This window comes from Octodon degus, unplaced genomic scaffold (assembly GCF_000260255.1).
Source record: "Octodon degus isolate 3935 unplaced genomic scaffold, OctDeg1.0 scaffold00133, whole genome shotgun sequence".
NCBI lineage: Eukaryota > Metazoa > Chordata > Mammalia > Rodentia > Octodontidae > Octodon > Octodon degus.
Window position 1 is genome coordinate 3,106,606 of NW_004524709.1, and position 25,562 is coordinate 3,132,167.

Below are 25,562 nucleotides of genomic sequence, written 5' to 3' on the forward strand. Positions count from 1 at the left end.
CTTATTCTACTGAGCCATCTCCCTGGCCCCAAAAATATTTAATTTGTATAAGACTTTCCAAAAAGAATTTCCAGTGAAGTAGTGTCACTATTTACATGAAAGTTTGTATTTTCCCATAAAATCCCTATATACCCAAATATTACAAGGGAAAGAAACTTAAAGCTGATGGTATTTTTGCATGACTCAAAAACTAGATGTTGTTTTCAAATCATGATGGAATTTACTTATATATTGTACCCCAATATGGCTAACATGAGGCTCAGTCTCAAGAAGGGTCACATGAGTATGCATTGCCTTCTGCTTTGTGGGTTCATGGCCGAAGGACTCTGGGGTATCACCCTACCTGCTGCATGTGGCCCAGCACATTCTTCCTGCAGTCAAACACACCTTTTCCTTCTTCAGAGTAGAGCTGGTAAATGAAGTCGGTGGTGTAGTTCTCACTACAGCTCTCATTTCTGAAATAAGTGGGAAACAGCTGAGTGCACTCAGTAGGAGTGCCCGCAGTGGGCCTTCCTGGGGACATATGCTACCTGTCAGTCTGCAGATGCCAGGGGGCCTTGTCCACCTGCCAGCCCAGTCACTTTAGTCCCCTGCCCTACCCTGACTCCAGGTATTTGCTCCTTTCTTCATAAAGCTCAGGGCCTGAGTTAAAGAAACACTTGGGAGACATCTTGTAAGACAACTACAGAGCAAAAATAAATCTTAAGAATAACTGTGTTATATATTTGACAGGGTTTCACTACACATTCCAGCTGGCCTTGAACTTACTTTGTAGCTGGCCTAGAACTCAGCCTCCCAAGTACTCAGATTACAGGTATGCGCTACCATGCCTGGCCAATCACCTTTTATTTAACTGTGAGCATATACTTCTGTGTTTATTCAGTATTCAAAGAATCAATGATAAAAGGTTTAAGCTACTTAACATTTCAGATCATAAGACAGTTTTTGAGAACCTAGTTCTAAAATGAAATAAGGTTACAAGTATATTGGGCTGGGGAGATAGCTCAGTTAGCATAAGCACCTGCCTGGCAAGTGCAGGTCCTGAGTTCAATCCCTGGTATGCAAAAACATAAAACGAAAAAAAGTATATTTTCATTACCTGAGCACAAGACCTCTTTGGATGGTGGTCTTCATTTTCTCTGTCAGGTGCTCTACATTGGACTAGAAAAAAAAATTATTTTGTTCATCAGACAATAATACTTATTAGGTATCTACTATGTGCCAGTCCTATAATATAAATGCTGAGATAGCAACCAGTAAGAGATAAGACAACAAGCTGGGAGTCAGGGCAAAGAACACTGGTGGAGCTTTCCTCAGGGTGTGTCTGGGCCTGGCCCCCAGCTCCTTTTCTGGTGCTTTTCCCTTTCTCTGCTTCTTGGCTGTCTTGAGCTAAGTCTGTGTGGCTCTGCTCCACCACACCCCTCCCCCTCCCGTTCCTGCCTTGCAGCCAAGGCTGTGGCTGAATCCCCTGCAGCTGAGCTAAAGCAAACCTCTTCTAAGCTGTGGTTGGGTATTGTGTCCCAGCACAGCTCTACATTATCGGGGATTTTATTTAGTGAGTAGAATGTGTTAACTTCCACAGGGAATGTTTTAAAAAACAAACATATTTCCCTCTTTAAATGTCTATTTGCCAAATGCTTTCACACTTAATCTGTCGCTCCTTATCATTGTCACGACAGTATGTTCTTAGAGCTCTTAGAAGTAAATGACTATTGCCTGATTTTTATATAGAATCCTTATGAATACTTTTTGACCAAGAAAAAACAAGAAGACTTACATCCATACACATTCTGTTGAGGGAAAGCATATTTTGAAAGAAGAATGTGCAATATCATCTTAATATGCAAAGATCACAAAAAGTTAATTTCCTTGGTACTCATCCTAAAAAATGGTTTTTTTTTACATATAATCATATCTTAGTCATAATTAACTTTCTTAAGCATCTACCATGTGCTGAGAGTCATAGTAAGTGCTACTGTGGCACGGGCCTTGGAATTTTGAAGTATAAAAAATTCTGATGCTGCTAATAAATTCATGGTTTTTATGTCCTGTCACAGGCATACAGAAAGAGCATTAATAACAACACTAAGCCAGACATGGTGGTACATGTCTGTAATCTCAGTATTCTGTGAGGCTGAGGCAGGAGGATTACAAGTCCCAAGTCAAGCCTGGGCAATGAGTGGCTTAGTGAGAGGCTCTACCTCATAAAAGGCAGGGGGATGGGGATGTGGCTCCGTGTAAAGTCCCTGGGTTCAACCCCTAATACTGGAAACAAAGCAAAAGCCAAAGCAAAACACCAAGCCATCTCTTTACTTGATTTGGTTCAGAATCAGGTATCATCATAACTTTCAAGAATGGAGTCACTCCATTTGTGTCTTATTTGCCCCCGCTGATCCTTCTGTGGGGAGTTTAGCAACTTCACAAGGCTTCTGGGTTTGAGCAGACACTGGCCTTCTGGGTCTCCTGATCTCTCCTGACTTAACTTGTAACCAACCTATAGCTGGTACTGAGGTTCCTGCCACTCTCTGGTTGCCAGACCAGGACTTGAAGGAACTGGGGCGTGAAGTCCATGCAGCAGAGCCAGAATTTCATCTAACCCACAGGCCATAGAAGCCAAAGACTTCATGGGGAGCATGGACTCAGGAGGGCCTTATAAGCAAAGGTCCATCCACAGTAACATGTCCCACTGTGGTGCGGGAGGTTGGGGGTGTGTGGTGAGTGCGGGGCACAGCATATGGGAGACTGCACTCTTTCACCATAAACCTAAAACTGCTCTAAAAAACATTTGTTAGTTTGAAAATATTGAAAAGAAAAACAGCATGAAAACAGGGAAAACAGCATGAAACAGGCTCCTGTACATGGAGCCATCCCCTGACAAGAGGTAAGCCACCATACTGTCCCAGGCAGCTCTATCCACTGTTTTGGAGGCAACCTCATCTTCCCAGCCAAACTCAGCACTGCACAGGGCACTAGGCTGCTTCCCGTGGGCAGGTGCCCGAGCTCCAGCCAGGACATTGCCCTACAACCCCACAAATCTTCCTACTCTCAGGTACTTGGGAAGGCTGACCTGTGGCAATATCTTGAGGCCTGAACAGAGCTGCTCATATTAAACAAATATCAGCTTTGAATGCCTTCTGATATATATATATATATATGAAATCATTTAGTTATAGACTAAAAGAGCATAAGCCTGTGTTTTTAGGCACAAGAATAAAATGGGCCCTCCTCCATCTACTCATGCACTCACAGTGCTGGTACCAAAGTAAAAGCATGTGGTACCTGAAGGCCATGTGATGCGGGATATCCTACAATGCCAACCCCTTCCTCTCCAAAGCAAATAACTGTCAATAAGAACATTATCAAGGAGAAAGAGTATCCTGCAGTGAACTGTGCCCCCAGTGGCCTGCTCCAGTGACATACCTGCAGATCTCTGATATCAAAAGGCTCTTCAAAAATGTAGGCGGCATCGGCTCCGGCCGCAAGCCCACCCATGTTGGCCAGGTATCCACAGTAGCCCCCCATAGTCTCGATGATGAACACACGACGCTTAGTGCCGCTGGCAGACTGCTTGATTCGGTCACATGTCTGGTCACAGACAGAAGAGATCAGTTATTCCAAGCCAGGGCCGTGGCTGGTGCTGGATGCACAGCAGCTTGGAAGCCTGCTCCCTGCCACAAGCCACAGCCACACCTCCACCAATCCCGGCGTGCAGTCAGCATGGGACACAGAGGGACAGTGCACACAGCCACCATGACGCTGCCTCCATTGTGACAAACACCCATGCAGGGGACCTGGTGTGGTGCTATCCTTTTCCTGGACCCCTCAGAAGGTGAGGAGAAAGCTGGGCACTCAAGCCAGCTCCCTCTGCTTTTTGAGCGTGTTTGTGGTGCTTCCACTGGAGGTCAACACTGAGCTGGTGTGAAGTTAGGGTTGTATGGGTTGTACTAGCTCGTTGGCTAAGGGCAACCTCTGTGCTATCTTTTTCATTCCTTTTCAAAAGCTCCTATCACAGTTAGGTTTGGTCATCTTCAGTGCACCACAGAAGTTATGCTGGAGTTAGGTTACCTCTGTTCACAGATAGTAGCTGCTTAGCCAGAGACACCCAGAGAAGCCCTCCAGACGAACAGGCACCAGGTCTCAGAATGAAATGTCCTCCTGTTTACCCTCCGTGAGGGCCCAGGCTTGGGGTGTAGGAAAACAAAGATCCCTTTCCCACCTCCTACCAATCACCAGTCTAGGTACCGCTCGTTTCCTTGAGACTCTGCGAAAGCCTCTACACCAGCCTTTGGCACCCAGTCTGTCTACACACAGCTGGAAATCAGCAATAAAAACCAAATTTGACTGAGTTCTAGCACTACTCCAAACCTTTCACTACTACTTGAACTCTTCGTCAGGGTCTTTTGATGGAACCCCTCCCTGGTCATTCGGGGCTCCAGGGGCTGTCTTGGCCCACAGATGTGCTGTGCTGTGGTCCTCAGGCCTTTGTGTGTGCTGGTCTCAGGATGTGGTGGTGGACTGGACACGAAGCACCAAAGGTCTCCAGAGCCTAATCTTTGGAGCCTGGCCATGTTTCCTTGTAAGTTAAGGATCTGCACACATGGAGATTATCCTGGACTATGTGGGCAGGCCCTAAGTGCCATCATGTGTGTTCTCACAAGAGAGAGGCACAGCAAGATTGGATGTAGAAGCAGGAAGTCACCAGGCACTGGAGCAAGATGCTGTAGGCTGGTTTGGGGAACATAAGGAGCCTGGGCCCAATGCCTGCAATGGATGGAGCTCTGGAAACTAGAAGAGACAAGAGGCCACCCCCAGATCCCCACCCTCTTAATTCAGCTCCATGGCTTCTGCACTGGGAAGCTGTGGCAAAGTGAGTATCGCTTTAAGACATGACATTTGTAGTTATTTGTCACAACAGCCTCAGAAACTCAGGCTCCTTCCTGTCTCCTTAGCTTCCACCTAGCTTAATGTCACTTACTCAGGAAAATGGTGCCAATCTCCAGGACAAGATGGTTTCCCCTAACAGGGGCTCTCATGACCTTTCTTCATAGAAGCCATCCCAGTATATCATTCTGCACTTACTAGTGTGGTAAATTCCATGACAGCAGGAATCCTGGGCTGTGCTTCTACTACATGCTGCAGTATCATCAGCAGCTAGCTGGGCTTCTAACACAGTAGGTGCTCAGTAAACGTCACTGGGCAAAATAAATGCATGTACCATCTGGCCCATCCATTGGCCAATCTAGGCCTGATCCTGCCCAGTCCTTAAACTTATCCCCATGGTTTTGAGTGAACTCAGGAAGGGAAATGGTGCTCTGGGCTTATGATCAACCTTTAGGGGAAGAGGAAAGAGGGTTTGGTGCCAATGTAAAGTAACACTGATGTGGAAAATTTCAGTTTAGTACTTTTGCTAAGTTTAAAAGAACACTTGGATGAACAGCTATAGGTTTGATTTAAATCATTCTAACCTATAATTCCAATTTCTTTGATAGATTCCCCCCACTCCCACCCCATTAGTTGCTTTATTCAAGATTCACTCTGCTTTGGTGGGTGGGCAGCTTTACATTCTCCAGAAGCTAAGAAGTGAAGAAGAAAAATAGATTGAGGTTGTGTCTGTCCTGAGTATTTCTGCATGGCATTAAGTCCTTAGTGCCTCACTGCAGTCTTTGGCTCAGGGCCATTATGGCGGGCACTGGGCTGCAGAGGAGAGATGGTTATGGTGAGGCAGGTAGGTAGATATCGAGTCATCCTCTGGGAGCAACACCATGTGGATTATTTCCCCAACATAATCTCCACATGCCCATTTTAAGAATTATTGCTGCTAATTCAAAGACCAGTGTCATAATGGACTTCTTTGCCCTCCTGGCAAAGAAGCTCTGCTGTGAGGACACGTGTCTTGGACTCCAGCTGGGCTGGGAGTGCGACACAACGAATGCTGAGTGAACCTGACAATGGAGCAGAGGCCCCGTGCTCTGTGCGCCACTGACTGAAAAATGACAGCTGGACAGCGATCGTCTGCCTTTGCTTGGAGTTTAAAAACATTGCTCCTAAATATTCCCCTGTTACCTACATTGTATCTGAAGGCTTGAATTAGCTTCTTCTAAACATAATAAGCTACTCCAGCCTTGCTGGATTGTTACCTGAAGAAGTAGAGACCAGGAAAAGTGCAAATGCAGTCAGCCCATATTCTGGTAGCCCTGGCTGTTTTGAGGTGGGAGAAGAATCCAGCAGTGTCATGCCTACATATGGAGTGTAGACAGTAGCCGTAGCTGGGCCTGCCGGGCAGCACCAGTTGCCTGGTCAATAAACACCAAGCACCAGTGGCCTCCCATGTCACATACAGATGACTCTCTAGGGAAAACCTAGGGGAGCAGTCACACTGTTGCAAGCTACAGTTCAAGCATTGCTACCATGCTGCTACACTAGTTGAAAAATATTAATGAAAGTGCAAATGATTTAAGTGGAGCTTACTACAGGGTTAGGACAGAGAGAAAAAAACAAAAAACAAACTAGTAAACTGTAGTGTAGGAACATGCTTGCTCTTCTAAAGAACTAGGAGGTCAGTTCCCCCATGACTGTGGGATCCCTTCAGGAAACACTCACCCAGCACCCAAATCCCCTGTGTGCACACTTCTGCTATTTGCTCCATGACCCCTCTCTAGTGATCAACCTCTTGCTATTAGACTTTGGACAGAGGCAAGCAGCCTTACCAGAAGCCACACCCACAGCTCCTTTTGCTTAGGTGGTATAATAAAAAGACTGCATAGCACATTTATTTCTAATTGATAAAGACAAGGAAGGAGGAAGTAGGAAAAATTATCCTCTTATAGAGTCAAGCTATTAGGGAGAAAATAAAAATAAATCTGGTTCATTTATTCCAAAACTATTTAAATGGGTTTCACATTTCAAGTTTTTCCTTTTTTTTTTTCTTCTCTCCTTAAAGTTTTGAGAGTGCTGAAGATGAAACTCAGGGCCTCACACAAGATAGGCAAGTGCTCTACCACTAAAATATACCCCGCCCTTATTTTAATTTGCCCAAGCAGGCCTTGAACTTGCAAGACTCCCATCTCAGCTTCCCAAATAGCTGGGATTACAGGTGACTGGCTCCCCTTTCAATTTCTGCTTAAGGTGGGCTTGGGGGAGGACAAAGATTCCATGATGGGAGGTAGGCCTGACAGGCAGTCTTCTTAACGCAGAAAAAACACATGGTTAGAACAAAACAAAGTGAGAGTACAAACAGTTATCTTACCTCGACAACCACATTCAGGGAAGTATCACAACCAATACTAAAGTCTGTGCCTGGGACATTGTTGCTAAGAGTAGCAGCCACGACGCACACAGGAATGCAATACTCCTTATGGCTGTCTCGCACCTCAGCCATCATGAGCGCACTGTGGAAAGCCTGAAGCAGCAGGGCCACGGCAGTTAGCAGGGCACAGGCACGTCACCTGCTGGTCAGTGGGCGTGGGCTGTGGCTCCAGGATGTGACAGAGGGACCTGAGTTGCCAAGGTGAAGCTGTTTCATGTGGATCGACAGAGCCAAAGGGATGCCTAGCTTAGCATCCCTGCAGGGAGGAGGGTGTGCCTTAAGCATGCATGGGCCACATGGCCTGGCCCTCGTCCTTGTCCCCGCGCCACAAGCAGCTGAGTTAAGGCGGTGCAAAGCAAGCAGCAAAGCAGGCATCAGGCAGGGGGCAGACGTGACATCAAGGTGTTAGTCATTAGACGGAACAGCTGCTCGCTTCTTGGCATCTCAGAGCAGGTGGAGGAAGCCAATTAGGTTGGGAAGTTTAAGTACAGTTGACGCCAATCCTGCAATGTCTGCAGGCAAAGGGTGGGGAGAGCACATGGCTGTCAGTAGGACATCAAATGACTGGCATCACTGATGCAGAGAGGGGTCCCTTGCAGGCAGTCACATAGTGCCACGGAAGGCAGACACATAGGAAGCATGCAATTACGTTACCCACCAGTCTGCCATGGGGGAGCCCAGGTCTCTGTTATCTCTGCTCTGGAGGAGAAAGTGCTTCCCTTCTGGAGGGAGCTTCCCTTTCAGGGCCCCCAAGGCAGTGCTTACATTAAAAGCAGGACAGACCAGCAAGAACCCAGTTAATTGCTTTGGAATTCCCTTGTGAAACCTTTGGGCTGAGATGTCAAGAGTGAGCTATTCTTTAGCCTGAAGGCAGAAGGCAGAGTTTTTACTGTCTGCCACAGGTGAACACCAAGTTAGTGGTAGAATGCAAGTCCACTAGCCCAGTTCCTAAAGTCAAGTAACTCCCAACAGAGTAAAGAGTTCCTATTTGCTGGCAAGCCTGACCCATTTATAAGTCTTATCTGTCTCTTGATGTATCAGTTTAATCTATTAGAGATACTAATGTTGGAAGCAGATATGGACTCAGGCCTCCCTGTGAGGGCTTTATGATATAAATGCTATGTGCTACTAGTACCATCCTACAATCTAAACATTCCGAGTTCTAGTGCCTGTGTGGCCCAAGGACTGTGGACACTGGGCTATGGACCTGCAAGTAAGTTAGTCCTTGGAGTGATCAGTGGGAAAGTGATAGTTAGCAGTGGGACATAATGGCAGTGTGGTCAGGAGCTCTCCAGGGCCCATCACAGCCAGCCCTCACCTCCAGCAGAGCTCAGTATGTGGCCCCTTGAGGGGTGTGTGTGTCTCTGTCCAGGTTCTGCAATTGGGTGCTGGTTGTGGCAGTTACTGCGGGCATCATTAACAATGCCAACCCACACCAGAACTGCCTAGGAATGGCACTGACCAGTGCCCACACTATTTGCCAGGCTCCTCAGCACCTTTTGTCCCTCACTTTACTGAGGAATAGCCTAGCTCAGAGTTAATATAGAACAAGCTCTACCGCAGGATTAATTCAGGACACTGGCTATGTCTCTCAGAAGCATCTGCCTGAAGTCAGAGGGTGCAGGTGACCAGCCTGGAGGCCAGAGAATTCTGTGTGAGCCAGGTCAGAAGGCTGGATTGCAGTCAGGGAGTGACAGTTCCATAACTCTACTTCAAAACCTCTGATAACAGTTGTATTGCTCCTAGAATTTTGTATATTTTGCTCCCTTTCACTCCGCTTTTATTTCCTTCAATATCCAAGCAAGAAATCAACTTCTCCACTGGAATGAGGCTGGGTGCCTGCCCTGAAAGTAGAAAGCTCTAAGGACACAGAAGACTTTTGCCTCTGGGTCTGCAGGGAGTGACAGTGGCTGTACCAGCTTTCGGCACCAGGTGTGTGCATCTTTACATACTACCAAACTTCTCTGCACATTTGGAGTGATCCACACCCAGAGCTGAGATAGAGTTGAGGGCTGCAATGATGCTATTCAGGTTCTTGGCGATAAAAACTCAGCGTTATCAGCTGGGCTGTGCTCCATGCCACCTTCGTGGCATTCCCTGGCAGTTCACACTCAGCTAGCTTTGGTTGTTTTGAGATGGAGCAAAATGCTGAACCGATGGTGAGGGATAAAAAGGAAATCCAACTGCAAATCCCTCAGTGGTATCATGAGAACGTCCTACACATGTGCTCTGAGGTACTTTGTTAACTTTGTTCTCTCCAGCAGCCTGTCTGCATTTACTGAGATTCATTTCTAAGGATGTATCTATAAGTTAAGCATTACTGCCGGCAAGGAAGAAATGATTGATGAAAACAATGATTAAACACCCAAAGGTGGTGATAGTTTGATAAGTTAAGGCTAGCTCAGGGTTTCTTGACCTTGATAAAGCCAGGTAATTCCCCGTGGTGGGGACTGCCCCAGGCACTGCAGGATAATCAGCAGAACCCCTGACCTCTACCCACTAGATGCCAGGAGTATCCCTTTTCCCGGATCTAACAACCCAAAATGTGCCTTGAGATTGCAGATGTCCCCCAGCTGTGAAAACACCTGTGGGTGAGGATCACCAAACTCTGGACAATGTCCATGGTTGTAAAATTAAGCGCTATTCAGAACACACAGGTGACCTGTCTAGGTCACGTGTTTTAAGCTAGTAAGCGCAGTTAACAGACTGATACGTGCTGTGGGCCCTTAATCTTTGAGGGCTTCCTTGATGTACAGGAAGAGTCACTGCAGGCAGTAGGGGATGTGTGTAGAGTTGCTTCATGTCCTCATTTTTAAATGATGATGCTAGCTTCCTGTCAGAACCAGATCCAAACTATACCGAAAGGAATCAACTTCACCACTGATAAGGAACACTGGAAAACACTGGGGCCATGCATGTACTGTGGGCCCTGTACCTTCAGGAAACACAAAGGCAGTTAGCTGTCTTCTCATCCCTCGCCAGGTTCCAGAGCAGTCACAGCATGCACTGAGGGCATCCTGACTAGCCCAGCCTTGGCCATACACTTTGAGACAGCAAAACCAAGACAATCCAGCTCCCTGGAGCCTCAGCAACAGAACACACACACAGACAGACACACTTACCACCAGTGATTGTGCCTGGATCCACCAGAAATAGTAAATACCTACTTGTCCTTTTTTTCTCTCAAACATTATTAGTGGTAACTCTAGCCTTGCAAAACTCAAATGAATAAAGGACTGAATTTAAAAAATCCCTCAAAGGTAAGTAAAAGGGAAGGGGAATAGATAATTTGGGGTTTTCCCAGATATATTTTGGTTTTCAGATTTTCCAACATATATGTAATACATATTTAAAGTCGGGGGGCAAACAGTTTTTATAGCAGAGGAACTTTAAATTGCAAAGTATGAGAATCTTTCCTTCATGCCTGAAAGTGCATCTAAAATATCTACAAGGAGACAAACATCAACTTCCAATAAACACCAATCTTGGTCTGTGCCTACAGAAGCTTTGTCCCATCAACTGCAAATGACAGCTGCCCAGATCCCACCTAGGCCACTAAGGCAAATTTAATTAGGTGACAATGAAGGAGAAAAAAGGCTCTAATTGCTTTCCTTGCAAACTCAGCTTCTGCAGACTTAAAATCTAGCTGGAGAAAGAAAAAACAATCAAATTCATTTTGTGGCAGATACTCATGTTTATGTTTACAAATGAAAATTCATCAAGAGCCTGAATCAGTCAATAGCAGCAAAAGCTCTAACAACCATCACCAGAAAGCACATGCAATCTCAGTAAGAGGTTAGTGATGGTGAATAAACATTGCTTCCAGGAGGCACTGGACACGGTGCTTAAGCAAAGAAACTGAGGACGTGTTAAGAAGTTCAGAAAAGCCAGGAATAAGTGCTAAGCCATACTTACCATTTGAGTTTAATTTTTAAAGCTTTTTGGTGGTCTTTTATTTACCAGTACTAGGAATAAATTTGGTGCCAAGAATTTAAGAAAAAAAAATCTAAGAAAAACAGCACTTACAAGCTCTCAGTCTTCTAAGAAAAATAAAATCTTGAGAATAAATAAAATATTTTAAGACATTAAGTTTTTTAAAAAAAACCTGAAACAGCATAAATATTTTTGGATATAATTTAAGATCACCAATTTAATGGAAAAATAATGTGGATGGCCATAACCAAAAGATAACAAGCATAAGCAATGAATTCAGGTCAAGGAATAAAATGTTAAGACATGTAGTTCAGTGTCTCACCTTAAGCAACAAGTAGAGAACCTTGAACTCAAGATTCATCACAAGACATTCTAAGCTGCCAATAAATTAGGTTCAGCAACTAAAAAAGCAAAAACGAAAATAAAACAACTGATTTTAATGATCATCCAAGCACAAAACACCACGACCTGATCCGCTCAGCTATGGCAGCAGCTCACTGTCACTGCATGTGCCTGGACAGTGACGAGATGCCCGCACAGCGGCTGCACAGGGCAGGTGGCAAATATTTGGTGAGCTAGATCAACAAATTTTAGAGCCTAAAACACTTCTCAATGTATTTTTGCATGAAAATAAGTACAAAACATAGAAGAGTTCATTTAGGCTTTTGAGTGGTCGCTGGCAGAACTATTTCCTGCGTACTGGTAGATAAAAAAGGCCAGGGCCAGGGGTTAGCATCAGCCACACCTGCTTTGCTGGCACACGCGCACTTACGTCTGTGATAGTGTTCAGAGCTGTGTCTGCCCCGATGCTGAAATCGGAACCGGGCACATTGTTGGAGACAGTAGCAGGAACCATAACCATAGGGACACAGAATTCCTCATGCTCCTCCCGGGCAGCTGACAGCTCTAGGAGTCCCAGGTAGGCCTGTCAGATAAGTGTGTGTGACTGTGGGGGCCAGGAAAGGGGAGAAAGGGACATGGAGGGGTGGCACCAGGAACGAGGGCATGGGAGCCTCGGGGAGCCACTTCTACCAGAGCACACGGGGTACATATTGGGATACCATGGACCACTAAAAAAATCAACACAGAGATGCATTAAGACCACAGACAAGTATAGCAGTTTTCTAAGCACAAAGGAGAAAAGCAATCATTTAAAAGTAGCATGAATAATCCTTATGGTGACAATCTGATTATTCAAGGTTCTTATGTTTTTTAATCAAAATGTTACTTGGGACTGATCTTTAAAAGCACATAACTAAAGACTACAGTCTAATATGCTGTATGATTTTAAAAATAGGTGAAGGAAATTTAACTATATAACTACTTTCCTCTCTACACATAATTGTCTTCAAATTTAAAAGATGGATTTTCATAGACTGAAATAAATCAGAACTCATTGGATAGATGAGTCTCAGTTAAGGAGCTGAGCCTTTGCTGCCCTAGTACATTACCTCATTGGAACTAGGTCAGGCTTATGCCATATTTTGTCACCATGTTGTTCATTACACTAGTTGCATTACATCTAGCCAGTGGCAGTTGGGATCAGGAATCTATAATTCCAGTTCCTACAGAGTAGTCAACAAGTCCTATACTTGTATGAAGCCAACCCAGAGTTGTCAGCCTGTCCTCAAAACTAACACAATATCGTACCTCAAATCCACCAATGATCAACAGGGCATTGATGTTATGGACATGTATCTGTTCAGCGATCTGCTCCAAGTACTTTCCAGGTAGGGTACTAAAAATAGACCAGGAGGAGAGGTCAGAGAGTTTTACATGCTTCACACGTATTGTATAGTGCATCAGGCTGGTCAACCCTTCGAAGACTACTCTGTCCCTTAGCCGTCTGCTCCCACCTCCAATCCCTGGCCAAACTCTGTGGCACTAAGGGCCATGAACTGCCTCCCTCCTGCCATCCTGGTCAGTAGATGGCAGCTTAGGCAGTGAGTGCTGGTGAATGGTTTCATAAAGTAGCAGTGGTCAGCAACCACATGTCGAGAGAGTGTTTCAAAAGTAAGTGAGGTGTTTCAACTAACTGGTATAATTAAAAAGAATTCTGTCACCTTACTAGAAAAAAAATAACCATAATAGCTAGTGATCATTATCAGTATTTAAATGGAAATATTCAGTGTCCAAATAAATTTTATGTATATATTATTCAATATAATTTTATTTAAAACCACATTCACCTGCATTTGGTATTTCTCTTCTGTGCTTTACTTATTGCAATTGACATAACCAAGAAAAGCAGTGTATTTGGTTATGCTCCATCCCAAAATTCCATTCAACATCCATTCCTCATTGTTCATGCTTACTGGAGAAAATAAGGTGCTTACACTTTTATAAGAAGTTTTAGAGTGAAAATATGTAAGCATTGCAAATTGGAGCTGACATAGCTAACTGCACAATCCCCTGAACCATTTGACTTTTTTTTTTTTTTTTTTGGCAGAACCGGGGATTGAACTCAGGCCCTTGCGCTTGCCAGGGAAGCACGTATTCCACTGAGCCATCTCCCCGACCCCTGCCATTTGACTTTTCAAGCATCTTCAGAGGATGTCCAATACTGTCAACTTGTTCTAACTATGCAAGGGCCATGTCCAGAAGCCCTGCGACACTTGAGGTGTCACGGCCAGCTTGCAGAGGCCTTACTGACACATCTACTGCTAACTATGGCTTTGCCACCCAGAGGCCCAACACCATGGCACTGGGCAAGAGCTGAAGAGGTAGCTCTGGAGATCTACCTCAGCCCTGTGGAGTCCTCACTCTTAGCCAGGTGCTACTGAGGTCCTGCTTTAATTTATTTATTTATTAGAATACAAAATAGTAATAATAAAAAATTAGAAATGATACAGAATTTCACTAAATAAAATAACATGAATTTGACAGTATTTATTGTATTGCATCATGCTGTCTTCAACTTAGTTGTTTATCAGATACACACATGCAAAACTGGAAAGGGAAAAGAAAGTATAAGAAATTAAGAAGAGAGAAAAAAAATGAGAAAAAGAAAGAAAGAAAGAAAGAAGGAAAGAAGGAAAGAAAGAAAGAAAGAAAGAAAGAAAGAAAGAAAGAAAGAAAGAAAGAAAGAAAGAAAAAGCATTAACTGATCCTTTCCAGAGACTACAGAGATCCACGGTACAACTACCCAGGCCATACTGCATACATACATAGATATATCTCTTTCCCCCACCTCCCTCTCCTGTCCTTTTCATCATCTCAGTAATTCCTTCCTTTTTAAACAGATTGATGCCTTTTTCACAGTATCTATTGTGCCCTTCAGATTTTATTTCACTTAAGAGTTTGGTCTCTAGTTGCATCCGTATACCATAAAAAGTGAGGTTCTGTTTTTCAAACAGCACAAAGCATTGATTTCCTTGGAACAGTATACCACAATTACACGGAACCCAACATTTTCTTCTAGATTTACATAAAAAAATTTTTCTTCCAGATTAAATGTGAACTATAATGACTGATTAATAGTTGTACCCTTGAGATAATGATAAAAAGACACAGATTTAATATTAAACATTGCATGTGGTGAAAATATCCTAAGGACACTGAAGCTTATTGTACTTCAGGAAAATGTATTTTGATACTAGAGTCCCTCGGGCCATTTCCTTAGCTGTGGAAACCTGAGCCTCATGTCACCATGCAGCTAAGTTCTGTCATTTCCACCAACAGGAGCCTCCTCAACAAAGCCTAAGTGCTTGTTTCCACTGCTTGGTTACTAAGGCTCAGTACTGTCATTCATTTTTATGACCTGCCTCTGACAGAGGTGTTTGGTACACTAGTTTGCTCTTCAAAAAAACGAAAGAATTACTAGAGAACAATTTCCACAAGTGTTATGGGTTCGAACCAAAATGTTCCCCCAAGGGCTGGCCAAATAGCTCAGTGGATTAAAGCACCTGCAAGCAGGCGCAGGGGCTGGGGGTTCAATCCCCAGGCCTGCTGTGCTGGCCCTGGCTCCACCCCCGGGGTGCACTGAGACAGCAATTGAGACTGGGCATGGTAGCATGTGCCTGTAATCCCAGCTCTTGGGAGGCTATAAATAGGAGGCTTACTATGAGTCTGATCTAGTGGTAAGACCCTGAACACCCTGTAGACCCTTCCCTAAAATATATGTATATAAATGTTCCCCCAAAGCCTAGAAGGTGAATGGGTCAGGGAGTGCTATGCTCATTGGTGTATTCATTACTGAATTCTGTAGCTGAATGTGCTATTGGGAGTGGGACCTGGTTGGAGTCCCTGGGGGTGTCACTGGGGCCTCTGAATGGGAGTGGTGGATTGCTTCCACCTGTCACAGAAGGAGCAGCTTTCTTCCCCTGTGTTCTTCTCCCTGTGTTTCTGCCTTGGAGCCTGAAACGTAGGACTGGACTCATGGGAAATTATGAACCAAGTCAGCCTCTCCTCCTCTCTTTAAGCTGGGGAGTCAGGTGTTGTGTCCCAGGGATGGGAAAGTGACAAGAATTTATGACCTGTCCCTTTCCTCACAAGCTCTGAGACTTGTCCCCAGCTGCCCAGGACACCACCAAGTTCCTGAGGTGAGCATCTTGCCCCATGCCTCTTCCCTTAGGACTCTTTACCATAAATTAGAAGAAGCACCAACACCCAGCTACTCTCTTCCAGAATAAGTCCTTCCTTAAGAGGAGGTTGGAGAGTGAATACTTGGCAAATTACCGTTTTGTCCCAAGGATGGACCCTCCTTGGCCGGTCCAACCTCCAACATCTGCCCAGCCGATTTCTTTGATCTAATGTACAAACAGAAAATAAAACAGCTAATGTGAGAAGGCAGAAAGGAAATCCCAAAGCTTCAAAAAAGGCTCAGTGAGGGAGGGGAAATAAAAAGAACTAAGATGTTATATACATGTGCCAACTTCCCACGATGAATGCAATCATTATGTACTGCAAATGTATACTAATAAAAAATAAAAATGGCTCAGACTTCCATCTTTCAACAGGCTATTTCCATAAAGCACTGTGAGGCATGATCAGGCTGTTTCTTATAGCGATGCTGAGTGATTGGTATGAAGTGTATAATGACACCATGCACTGTATCTACAATGCCTCACACAAACCCAACAGCCTGCGAAGTAGGAGACTGTCACCCTACCATGCTCCCATAGTGCCTTTTGAGAAAACTTGCCAACACATGGCAGCCTGGGTTTAATTGGAAGGGTGACACTTTAACTCAGGGCAAGATCTTAACACAGAAGCTATTGTTTAAGTAGGTGATCTTTACAGGCATGGAGGCATAAAATCCAGGATTAAAAGTGTTGGGAGAAGCTTGGGGTGGGGAAAGGGCTTGCCTCCCTACAGCGACACTCCCACTCGCCTAGGCCCACGTGGGAAGACTCACATGGCCTTTGGCGAAGCCATCAAAGCCGTCGTAGATTGCGAACATCTTGTGGCCCTCGGCGATGCCCACTCGCACGGCAGAGCGAACGGCTGCATTCATGCCAGCAGCGGGTGCCCCCACGTTGATGACAGCTACGTTGCAGTTGGTCTGAAAACAGGAAAAAGCAGGCCCAGTTCACCAAGAGCATGCAAACTCTCACTGCTGCTCAGTTGGGAAGTGAATGCCAGGTGACTGCGTCCCACTTTGGGTTAAGGGTCAGGATGGAAAGGTCAAGGACAGCCTTTTCCAGGAGCCAGCACCTGAGCTGGGACCTGTGCCAAGGAATGCAGGAGGGCACACGGGCTATAGGAGGACGGGGACATCACAGGGGGGCGGCCACCTACCTTTGGGATCTGATCATCAGGCAGCTTGATGGCAAGTCGCTTGTAGGTCTTCAGGTTGCCTTCAAAGCTCCTAAAAGAAAAGCGCATTATTGGTTGGCAAAGTTGAGAGCAGGGATTACCACAGGAGGGAGCCGGGTGGGGTGGGGGCAGGACAGTTTTATCCCAGGCAGATATGCGAATTCTCCATTGGTCTACTCACTGCTGGGGAAGACAGAGGCCCTGACTTATCCACAGCATGCAAAGCCCTTAACCAGGGTGCTATTTTTTTGGTTAGAAACAGACTAAGGAAAATGGCACTCTTGTGCTCTTTTAAAGTCTCTTTTCAAAATCCTGGCAATGTGTCACGTTGAACCTTAATTTCACTAGGTTCTGAATAACCCTCATCCTCTCCCCAACAAAAAGTCAAATAGAAAAATAATTTTTTTTAGTCATCTAGGCATTCACCTTGCTAAAAAGTGCTTTATGTTATTACTTCATTTGTTTTTCAGATTTTTATATTGAGATACATTAAGCACAACCTCTAACCACATTCTAAATGACCCGATCTAAGGAATGAAGTTCCTGACGAAACAAGATTTTCTTTGACAGAGCTTACCTCCCTCGGAGTTTCACAGCATCCTTAAATCTTCCCTCATCCATTGCCTTTTGTACATCTTGGGTCTTTTAAAAAAAGTAAAGGAAGAAGGACTGTGTCATGAGTTAGTATGTCTTCAGGTGGGGAGGAGGGGGGCTGGTTAGAGCCCTGAGGCTGGAGCCCTTCACAGTGCAACCTTGCCAGTTGCCCACTGCACCTGGCAACTGGCACATTAGATGTGAGCTGTGAGGCTGAGCCCCTGGGTTCCACCCAACTTAAGCTGCCTCCTGGAAAAAAAGGAGGAGGAAGATGGCATCTGCTATTTATGGCTATGAAATTACCAGGGTTTCATCTCACAAGAAAATGATAGGAAAGGGTTCTCTCAGGGAAGGTTCTCAAAATTTTCACAAAAACAGCCCATTAGTGGCCTCACGGGGCTGTAGGACCTAAATGTGGTTATAGGCTGAGGTTTTAGGCTGAGGGGAACAGAGGCCTAGGGCTATCCCAAGACTGAGAGCTCAGGACAAATAGACACGCTCTAGTTAGGCTCAGTCAACTTTAGGATTTTGGGCACATTTCCCAGTGCCCCAAACTTCAGTTTCTTCATCTATAAGGAAAACAGCCCTACTTCCAGTGTTGTCTCTGATTATTAAAAACATGTCAGACCTTTGGTAAATGACACAATGCAGATGCTCACCAGATGGCTCACTCTAGCTTTTAATAAAACCCTTGCATGATGGTTTGAAGAAGCTAAGGTACCCTGCACTTGCCCCTAAACAGCCTATAGACACGAGAAAGAAGCTCTCAGAGATTTGCATGTAGTTCAGGGCTGTGATCCCGTCAGGCCTGTCACCTCTCAGTTTCAGCCACTTCCTGCTCGCCTGTCCCCAGAGGATATACACACACACATGCACAGACACGAAGACATACAGACATGCACAATATACACAAATGCGAACACACACACAACACAGATGCACAAAACTTTCTCCACAACTACTGGGTACTTTGAGGTTACTTTCAGCAAGTCCTTTTAATTAATTGTCAATTCCTCTTGCTATATGAGTGTTATAAAAGATACCCACCTCAGGGTTATTGGAAAAATAAAGTGACAGTCATGACTAAGCTTTGGAGAAAGAAAAGGTAACGGCCATTTCAAATGGAGCTAACGCTACTGCCACCTTGTTTATGGGTGATTGGAAATTTTAATTCATGTCTCTTTCACCCACTTGCAAGCATTCCTGGGTCTGGAGGGGTGGGTTCATCTCGGAATGTCAGTGGAAACCATGCCAAAACCCCATCACAGATTTGGATGTCCCCAAGCACAGAAGGATAGGCAGTGACTAAAACTGGAAACAGCCCTGTCCCACTTCCTGTGAAATGCCACACTACCCACTGCTGGCAGGGCATTTTCTTGCACTTTGTCATCCCTTTGACTGTTGACAGAGGTAGTCAAAAGGGTCTTCAGAGTATACTCATTCCTGATGGACTATATTTGCCTGCAGGGAAGTTACTAGAAGTGGATGGTAGCTTAGAAGATAAGAAAGTACAGTCAGTGTAGGTTTTATGCACTGTGCAGTGGAAACAGGAAGCCTGCTGCCATCAGTCCTTAGGAAGCTCATTATGTTCTCAGAGAGGCCATTTAACCTGCTGAGTGCCCAATGGGCTGTAGACCAGATGGCCCGAGACACTCACCTGGCCTGACTGGTGGCATGCGTCTGTGCCCACCCCACCCCTCACTCACCATCTGCACGCACTCCATCAGGGGCAGGCGCACAGCGTGGTTTCCGTTCAGGGACACAACACAGGCAGGGATCTCAGGGGTGGCCTCCAGCAAGGCAATGACTGCCTCCACACCCATGCGACTAGCCTGGAAATGACATGGTGACAGTCAAAGATGGCCACACTGTGTGTTCCAAATGAGCACTAGCAACACGTGACCGCTGGAGACCATGCCAGGACTCACTTTCTATGTGTGAAATACAAATGCAACTGGGGGCTCATCACCCGGCCCACGTAGCCCTAGGCCACCCTCTGGAATGAAGAGATTATGATTCCAATAAGATTCAGCAAGTTGAGAGGGAAGGGGCAATTAGTGATACATAGAGGGCAAGGAATACTAGGAACTGAGGAGTTTGGCTCACGACTCCAGCGGTCCCCTTGGTGTGGTGTGGAATACTACTTCCACCTGGGATTTGTTCTCCTGGTGTCAGCATCCTCCTGACCAGTAGGCTTCCCATGCTAGCTGAGGTCTCTCGGCATCTGAGAAACCTTAGCCTGGGAAACCAGTTTACGTCAGCAAATCTCAAAGGACCATTCAAATAAGTGCACGGGTCACTACAATCTCCAAAGAGAAGCCTGCCAGTCAGCCTTTGTGATAAACTGGTTCCTTTCAGGGTCTAGAACTATTTCTTCCCCAGACACCTTGTAGGATGTATCTGGCACCTTCCCTCCTCACTTACCAAAGTCCTGTCAAACGCAGAAGGGGTCCCTCCTCTTTGCACATGTCCAAGAATGGTCACTCGAGTGTCATATCCCAGCTGTGTTACCACAAGCTGCAGAGAAAGGTTTCCATCAGGATTCCAGACTGTTACACAGCACGGGACATGTCAGCTCAGCTTTAGACGTGGCACTGGCCCTGACAAAACACTTCTCGTATAAGATCTTTCAGATCTAAGTAGCCCAAATGATCATTTCTAAACTTTGCTTCCTAAAGGAATGATCAGTGGAACAGGCAGCTAAGTTTTAACTTTAAAATATGTATTTTAATTGTAAAATAAAATCTTTGTATCCCAACTAGCAAAAAAATTAACACTGATTTTCTAAAACATGTTGTTTTAATAGTTTGTATAAAGTATTAGCTACATGCATGAAAAAGTAAGCATTTCCCTAAAAAAATCGGCTTAAATTTGTATAGCTGTGCTTTGAATTGCACAGTCCAACTAAAGAACATTGGTTCTGTGCCCAGGGAAAGCCATCCCATGGCTTGCAGAAGTCACCAAGCTTTTCTAGACCCCAGTTTACACCTCTCTACAAACACTTGCTGGCTATCTTGGCCCATGGTCCCTTCTTGAGCCAATGTCCTATGATCTAATCTCTCTTCAGTTAAGTGAAAGACAAAAATCTTCCTGGCTTTATCAATCACTTCCTGTTGCTACTGGCAGATGGCTCTCACAGGCCTCTGTCAATGACTTAACCCGGGGGTGCAGAGCTGGCGCTGCATCTGTCTCATTAATCGATCCTGGCCAGGTGTGATAAAGACATCAACTTGCAAAGCCAGGCTGGCAATGCCTGCTGCCTGACCTGCAAGTTCAGCTGGAGCCTGGCTGCCACCCAGTGCCTTGCTGCTATGCTAGACCCTGGCTGACACATCCTAGTCCTGTTGAGACAGGCGAGCCCCAGTCTGAGTGAGCCGCATGGAAACAGCCTGCCAGAGTTTGCCCTTCCTTAGGCCATGAGGCAGCAATGACTCACAGGCACTGAGGTGGCTTTAGTAAGAATGTGCCCGGCTGTTCAGGTCAGAAGGAAAGGGATAAGAGGACTCCATTTTTTTCTGTCACAAAGCTGGCAAGTGGTCAGCTCTCCCGTTCCTCAGAAGAGGGGATGCTTAAGGGCTGGAACTGTTTACCACCAAGAACACAACTGGTCCTTCTCCCACCTCTCCTCTACTCCTGTTGGGGCCCTCACAGTCTTGAGGAACATCACAACAAAGACTACAAGAACTGCTGGTTCCCTGGAGTGGGGAGCTGTATGCCCCTCAGGCCATGCAAGTGATGAGCCATTCTGAAAGTATTTTTTTAATATAAGGGAGAAAAAAAATAATACCATGGAATGTTCTAAATTCAAATCCTGTCAATCATACTAATACCTCTTATTTTCAGGTAGACAACAACCAGGAGAAAAAGGAGAAAAACACAAACTTACCTCCTTGATTTTTTCAGAGGTAATAGGTTTATTCTGGGTATCAATTGCTCCTTCGGCCACAATAATAATATTTAGCCTTTTTTTCCTGGCACGGTTCTAAGGAAACAGAAAATTAAAACCCTCACTTTCTTAATCTGTTGAACTGGCCTCTTTCCAGGAAGAAATCTTTGCCTCATTTTATGAGGAGTGCTTTTAGTAACACAGGAGGAGGTACAGGGTGGTGTTAACAAATACAGAGAATGTATTCTCTGATGAGTCCCAGGCTGAGTGGGGTATGGATTTGCTGATTCACAGAGACCTCCACCACATGCCAACAACACACACACCACACACACACACGTCTCCTATAATACCATACTTTCTGTCACCTTTATTTCAGAGCTTCTTGTCATCTCTCCATGAATCCTACCCCAACTCACTTATATGACACCAAGAGTTTTCTGACATTAGATTAGATAGTATTGGGCAAAGGAACAGGAAGTAGACACGTATGATGCAGGTAGGAAAGTGGGAAAGGACACTGCTACAGTTTGGATCTAGAATGTCCTCCAAAGGACCATGAGTTGAAGGTTTGGCCCCTAGGACACAGCACTGATTTTGGGAGAGATTGAATCCAGGGCCTTTGCAATGAACGAAATTCACAAGCTTTTTTTTTTTTTAAATTTGAGGGTCTTGCAAGGTGCTAAATGGCTGACTCTGGGCTTGAATTTATAATCCTCGTGGCACAGCCTTCCAGAGTACTGTGATTACAAGCATGCACCACTCGCTACACCTGACCTAGCTTGGTAGAGGTGGGGCTTAGGGGAAGAAAATTAGGTATCAAGAGCACGGCTTTGATAGCAATGATGGGTCTCTGGTCTCTCCTCTGCCACTCTTTTCTTCCTGACCACATGAAGTGAACGGAAGTCCTCTGCTGCACCTGCACACTACAATGATACACTGGGTTGCCATAGGGTCCAGTTAACCATGGACCAAAACCTCAGAAACCATGAGCCAAAATAAGCCTTTTAGACTGGAATGTAGTTCAGTGACAGCACACCTGTCCAGCATGCATGGGGCCCTGGCTTCAATTCCCAGCACCACAATAACAACAAAAACAGACATAAAGAAACCTTTCCTCCTTTCGAGTTGATTTATCGAAGGTATTTGTCACAGTGACAGGAGCACTGTAATGTGGATGAATGCCTTCTCAGTGGATCTGCTTTCTACAAAGTCTCAATTTAAAAGCCTTCCTATACAAAGTGTCAGCAGTAGCTGACCCTGCAGGTGACCCTGCCAGAAGCCAGGCTCAAGTGGGCTGTCGCACATGGGTTTGGGAGCAGCATCACAAATCTGGGTTTTGCTTTAGTTTTCTTTTGCCTTTTGGTTTTTGCAGTATTCATGATTGAACCCAAGGGTCTTGCCCTGAGCTATATACCCAGCCCTTTCTTAGCTTTTTTGAAAAATGCATTTGGCCTTCCTAGAGGGACATTTGCCCTATGCCAACAGACATAGCATGAAACATAAAGGTGCAACAAACTCCACACAGGAAATAAAAAGTCCAGCTCAAAATAATTAGCAAACAGACAAAGCCGCACACCTGTGCACTGGAGACCTCCTAGCTGGAAGAAATGTCAAAATATCAAACTCCAAGTCATTCAGGGGACTTAAAGCTGGAGATTTAAATGCGTTTGTACTCAGGGAAGTGGAAGAATAACAAATAGATTTTCTCTCTGAATCTCATTTCCTTTAGTAGCTGTGGATCTCATGGTATCTACTCCACTTGAAATCAGAATTGACTGCTTTATTGAAAATAAAGTCTTGAAGAAGAATATATGCAGTGTATTATTTGTTGAAACTGTCCTTCCAATTTGATGTGAAACTGTCTCATTGCTATCTGTTTGTCAATAAAACTTTGAAAAAAAAAAAAAAAAGAAAATAAAGTCTTGGTTGTTTGTCCCTGGTGTTACTCTGAAGCTTAGGAAAGAGGAAGACACATGCACAGCCCTTAGTAAGACCCCCTACCCACAGGCCTGACACAATTTAAATCAGCAGGCTTTCACTCAATTAAAAGGCTTCACAAATTGGCAATTCCAAAGGCAGTTTGGGATCCTGACTAAATTGGTGCCATGGGAATCCCAGTTACCTCTGTGAGTTTGATGCACATGTTCTCCTCCCAACCTTCTTCTGGTGGAGACTCTGGGAGGAAAACCCAATCCGCACCACAGGCCAAGGCACTCACCAAGGCCAAGTACCTATACAGAAAAGACGATGGATCAGTGCCCTGAGGAGGAAACTTCCTGTAAGGCACAGCACCAGTGATAAACTTGGGAAGATACAACATGGAATAGATCAGGAGGTATTGCATTCTCTGTGAACTGTCCATAGGACCATCCATAGCAGGAGATCAAGGAAATGACATGGAGGGTCCCTTTCACCCACCGTGTGCATGCAGGTACATACCCACAGTGTCTGCCCATCACCTCTAGGACAAAGGTCCTCTGGTGGCTGGAAAAGAGACAAAGGGCACATTTACTACTGCTGGAAAAAGCACAGAAAGCAAACAGAAAAGTGTTCTTACAGCCAATAAGAGAGGAAAGCCTGCTTCATAACTATAGCAAGTATCCAAGCTTCCAGAAAATGACTCATTTTCTACAAAAACAAATGCTACTGCAATAGCATCTCAGGCTTGTGAGTAACAGGGCTTCAGCAGCAGCTGCACTTTCTACTCACATGTTTGCAGTAGGTATTACTTGCGCCCTAAGACTGACTTGTACTTCTAGTATACTTTCCTAAGCACTTCCTGAGATAATGACTATTGGGCAAAGTTAGGTAACTCTGTCAAGAGCCATGGGCTGGATATACAAGGTGGGGCTGAAACGTATAGCGAATGCTTAAATTAAAAATTATCACAGCAAGGCATTTGCCATTAACTCTCCTGAAAAACACTCCCCCTTGGCTTTGAACCAGCTTAGCCCATCATCTTGCCACTTGGTGAAGCAGTTTTGGAAGTCCTCTTTCCTGAGTGCTTTTGGGAGCTGTGGTGAAAAATATGGTGGGTAAGGATGCCAAGCACCGTCTGACCCAAGGGAGGGCTTACAAAAAAAATAGTGATGTGTCTGCATCAACCTTGTTTTCTGGATCTGCCACCGTACAATTTTGGCTCTTCCCCAAAGTCAAAAGGACCAAGAAAAGTAAGTGTTTTGACTTCAGGGTATCGAGGGAGCTAAGACAGCATAAGTGAAGACACTCAGGAAAGAGGACTTCTAAAAGTAGTAAGACTGATGGGATAAGTGTTGTAAGTCAGGGATAGTATTGTGAGGGGGATTAACGGCAATATATATTTTACTGTAAAAAATGACCAAAAAACCAAACTTCAAAACCAAACCAAACCCCCAAAGAGTCATATTTTCCGATCACATTCAATAACCCTTGTAAACATATGAGCATGAGTGTTAATGCCTGAACGCTAGGAATTTTCCGCATAATGGAAAAATCCAGTTGCTCCAGTCAGTATTTCCAACCTTGAAGAGAAGACGTGGTTTTCCAGCGGCTACTGAGTCTGTGCCCGTGCACTGAAAAGTGTGTAGGGCCGATACACGAAGACCAGGAAGTCTGGTTCTCGGGGCAGTTTCAGGTATCAAACTTGTCATCCATGAAGTGGGAGACACTTGTCCTATTTATTATTTCACATTGTTTTCATGAAAAGTGCTTCAAAAGCTGTTTCCAGAAAAACTAATTAGCAATATTCTGTTCTTGAGCCTACATGGCCCGTGATAAGTCTATTGTCACTCTGTCCACACTTCTGTCAGTCAAAGGTTGAAAACCCAGCAGTAACAAAATCCTGCCTTGCTTCTTATTATGCAGTGTGGCAAAAATCAGTCATTTTACCTTTTTCTGTCCCTTTGGGAGACCTCAGGGCAAGAATTTATTTTTTATTTTTTTAATATTTAGTACAGGGTCTCACTATGTACATCAGATTTGTAGTCATTCTCCTCTGTTTTCAGCCTCCCAAGAGTTGGGATTACAGGCATGTGCCACTATGCCCAGTCTCAACTGCCATCTCAGCATGCCTCATGGGTGGGGCTGGCACGTCATGCTGGAGTT

At 44.9% G+C, this 25,562-nt stretch overlaps 1 protein-coding gene across 2 annotated transcripts in view; it reads right to left on the reverse strand.

The window, feature by feature from the left end:
- Pfkp (phosphofructokinase, platelet) overlaps positions 1–25,562 on the reverse strand; it is a 65,110-nt gene that overhangs the window by 4,608 nt on the left and 34,940 nt on the right. Inside the window, exons 6-19 of one of the 2 annotated variants that reach the window (XM_012516919.2) lie at positions 23,919–23,963; positions 23,602–23,710; positions 21,477–21,572; positions 20,015–20,107; positions 19,297–19,422; positions 17,574–17,638; positions 16,979–17,048; positions 16,596–16,742; positions 15,917–15,987; positions 12,890–12,977; positions 7,247–7,399; positions 3,421–3,585; positions 1,100–1,161; positions 344–455 (exon numbers count right to left, since the gene is read on the reverse strand). In XM_012516919.2, the coding sequence (XP_012372373.1) occupies positions 344–455; positions 1,100–1,161; positions 3,421–3,585; positions 7,247–7,399; positions 12,890–12,977; positions 15,917–15,987; positions 16,596–16,742; positions 16,979–17,048; positions 17,574–17,638; positions 19,297–19,422; positions 20,015–20,107; positions 21,477–21,572; positions 23,602–23,710; positions 23,919–23,963 (1,402 nt within the window). Of the gene's footprint in view, positions 1–343; positions 456–1,099; positions 1,162–3,420; positions 3,586–7,246; positions 7,400–12,011; positions 12,165–12,889; positions 12,978–15,916; positions 15,988–16,595; positions 16,743–16,978; positions 17,049–17,573; positions 17,639–19,296; positions 19,423–20,014; positions 20,108–21,476; positions 21,573–23,601; positions 23,711–23,918; positions 23,964–25,562 lie in introns of both variants that reach the window. The other variant, XM_023701332.1, reaches the window with a different exon arrangement.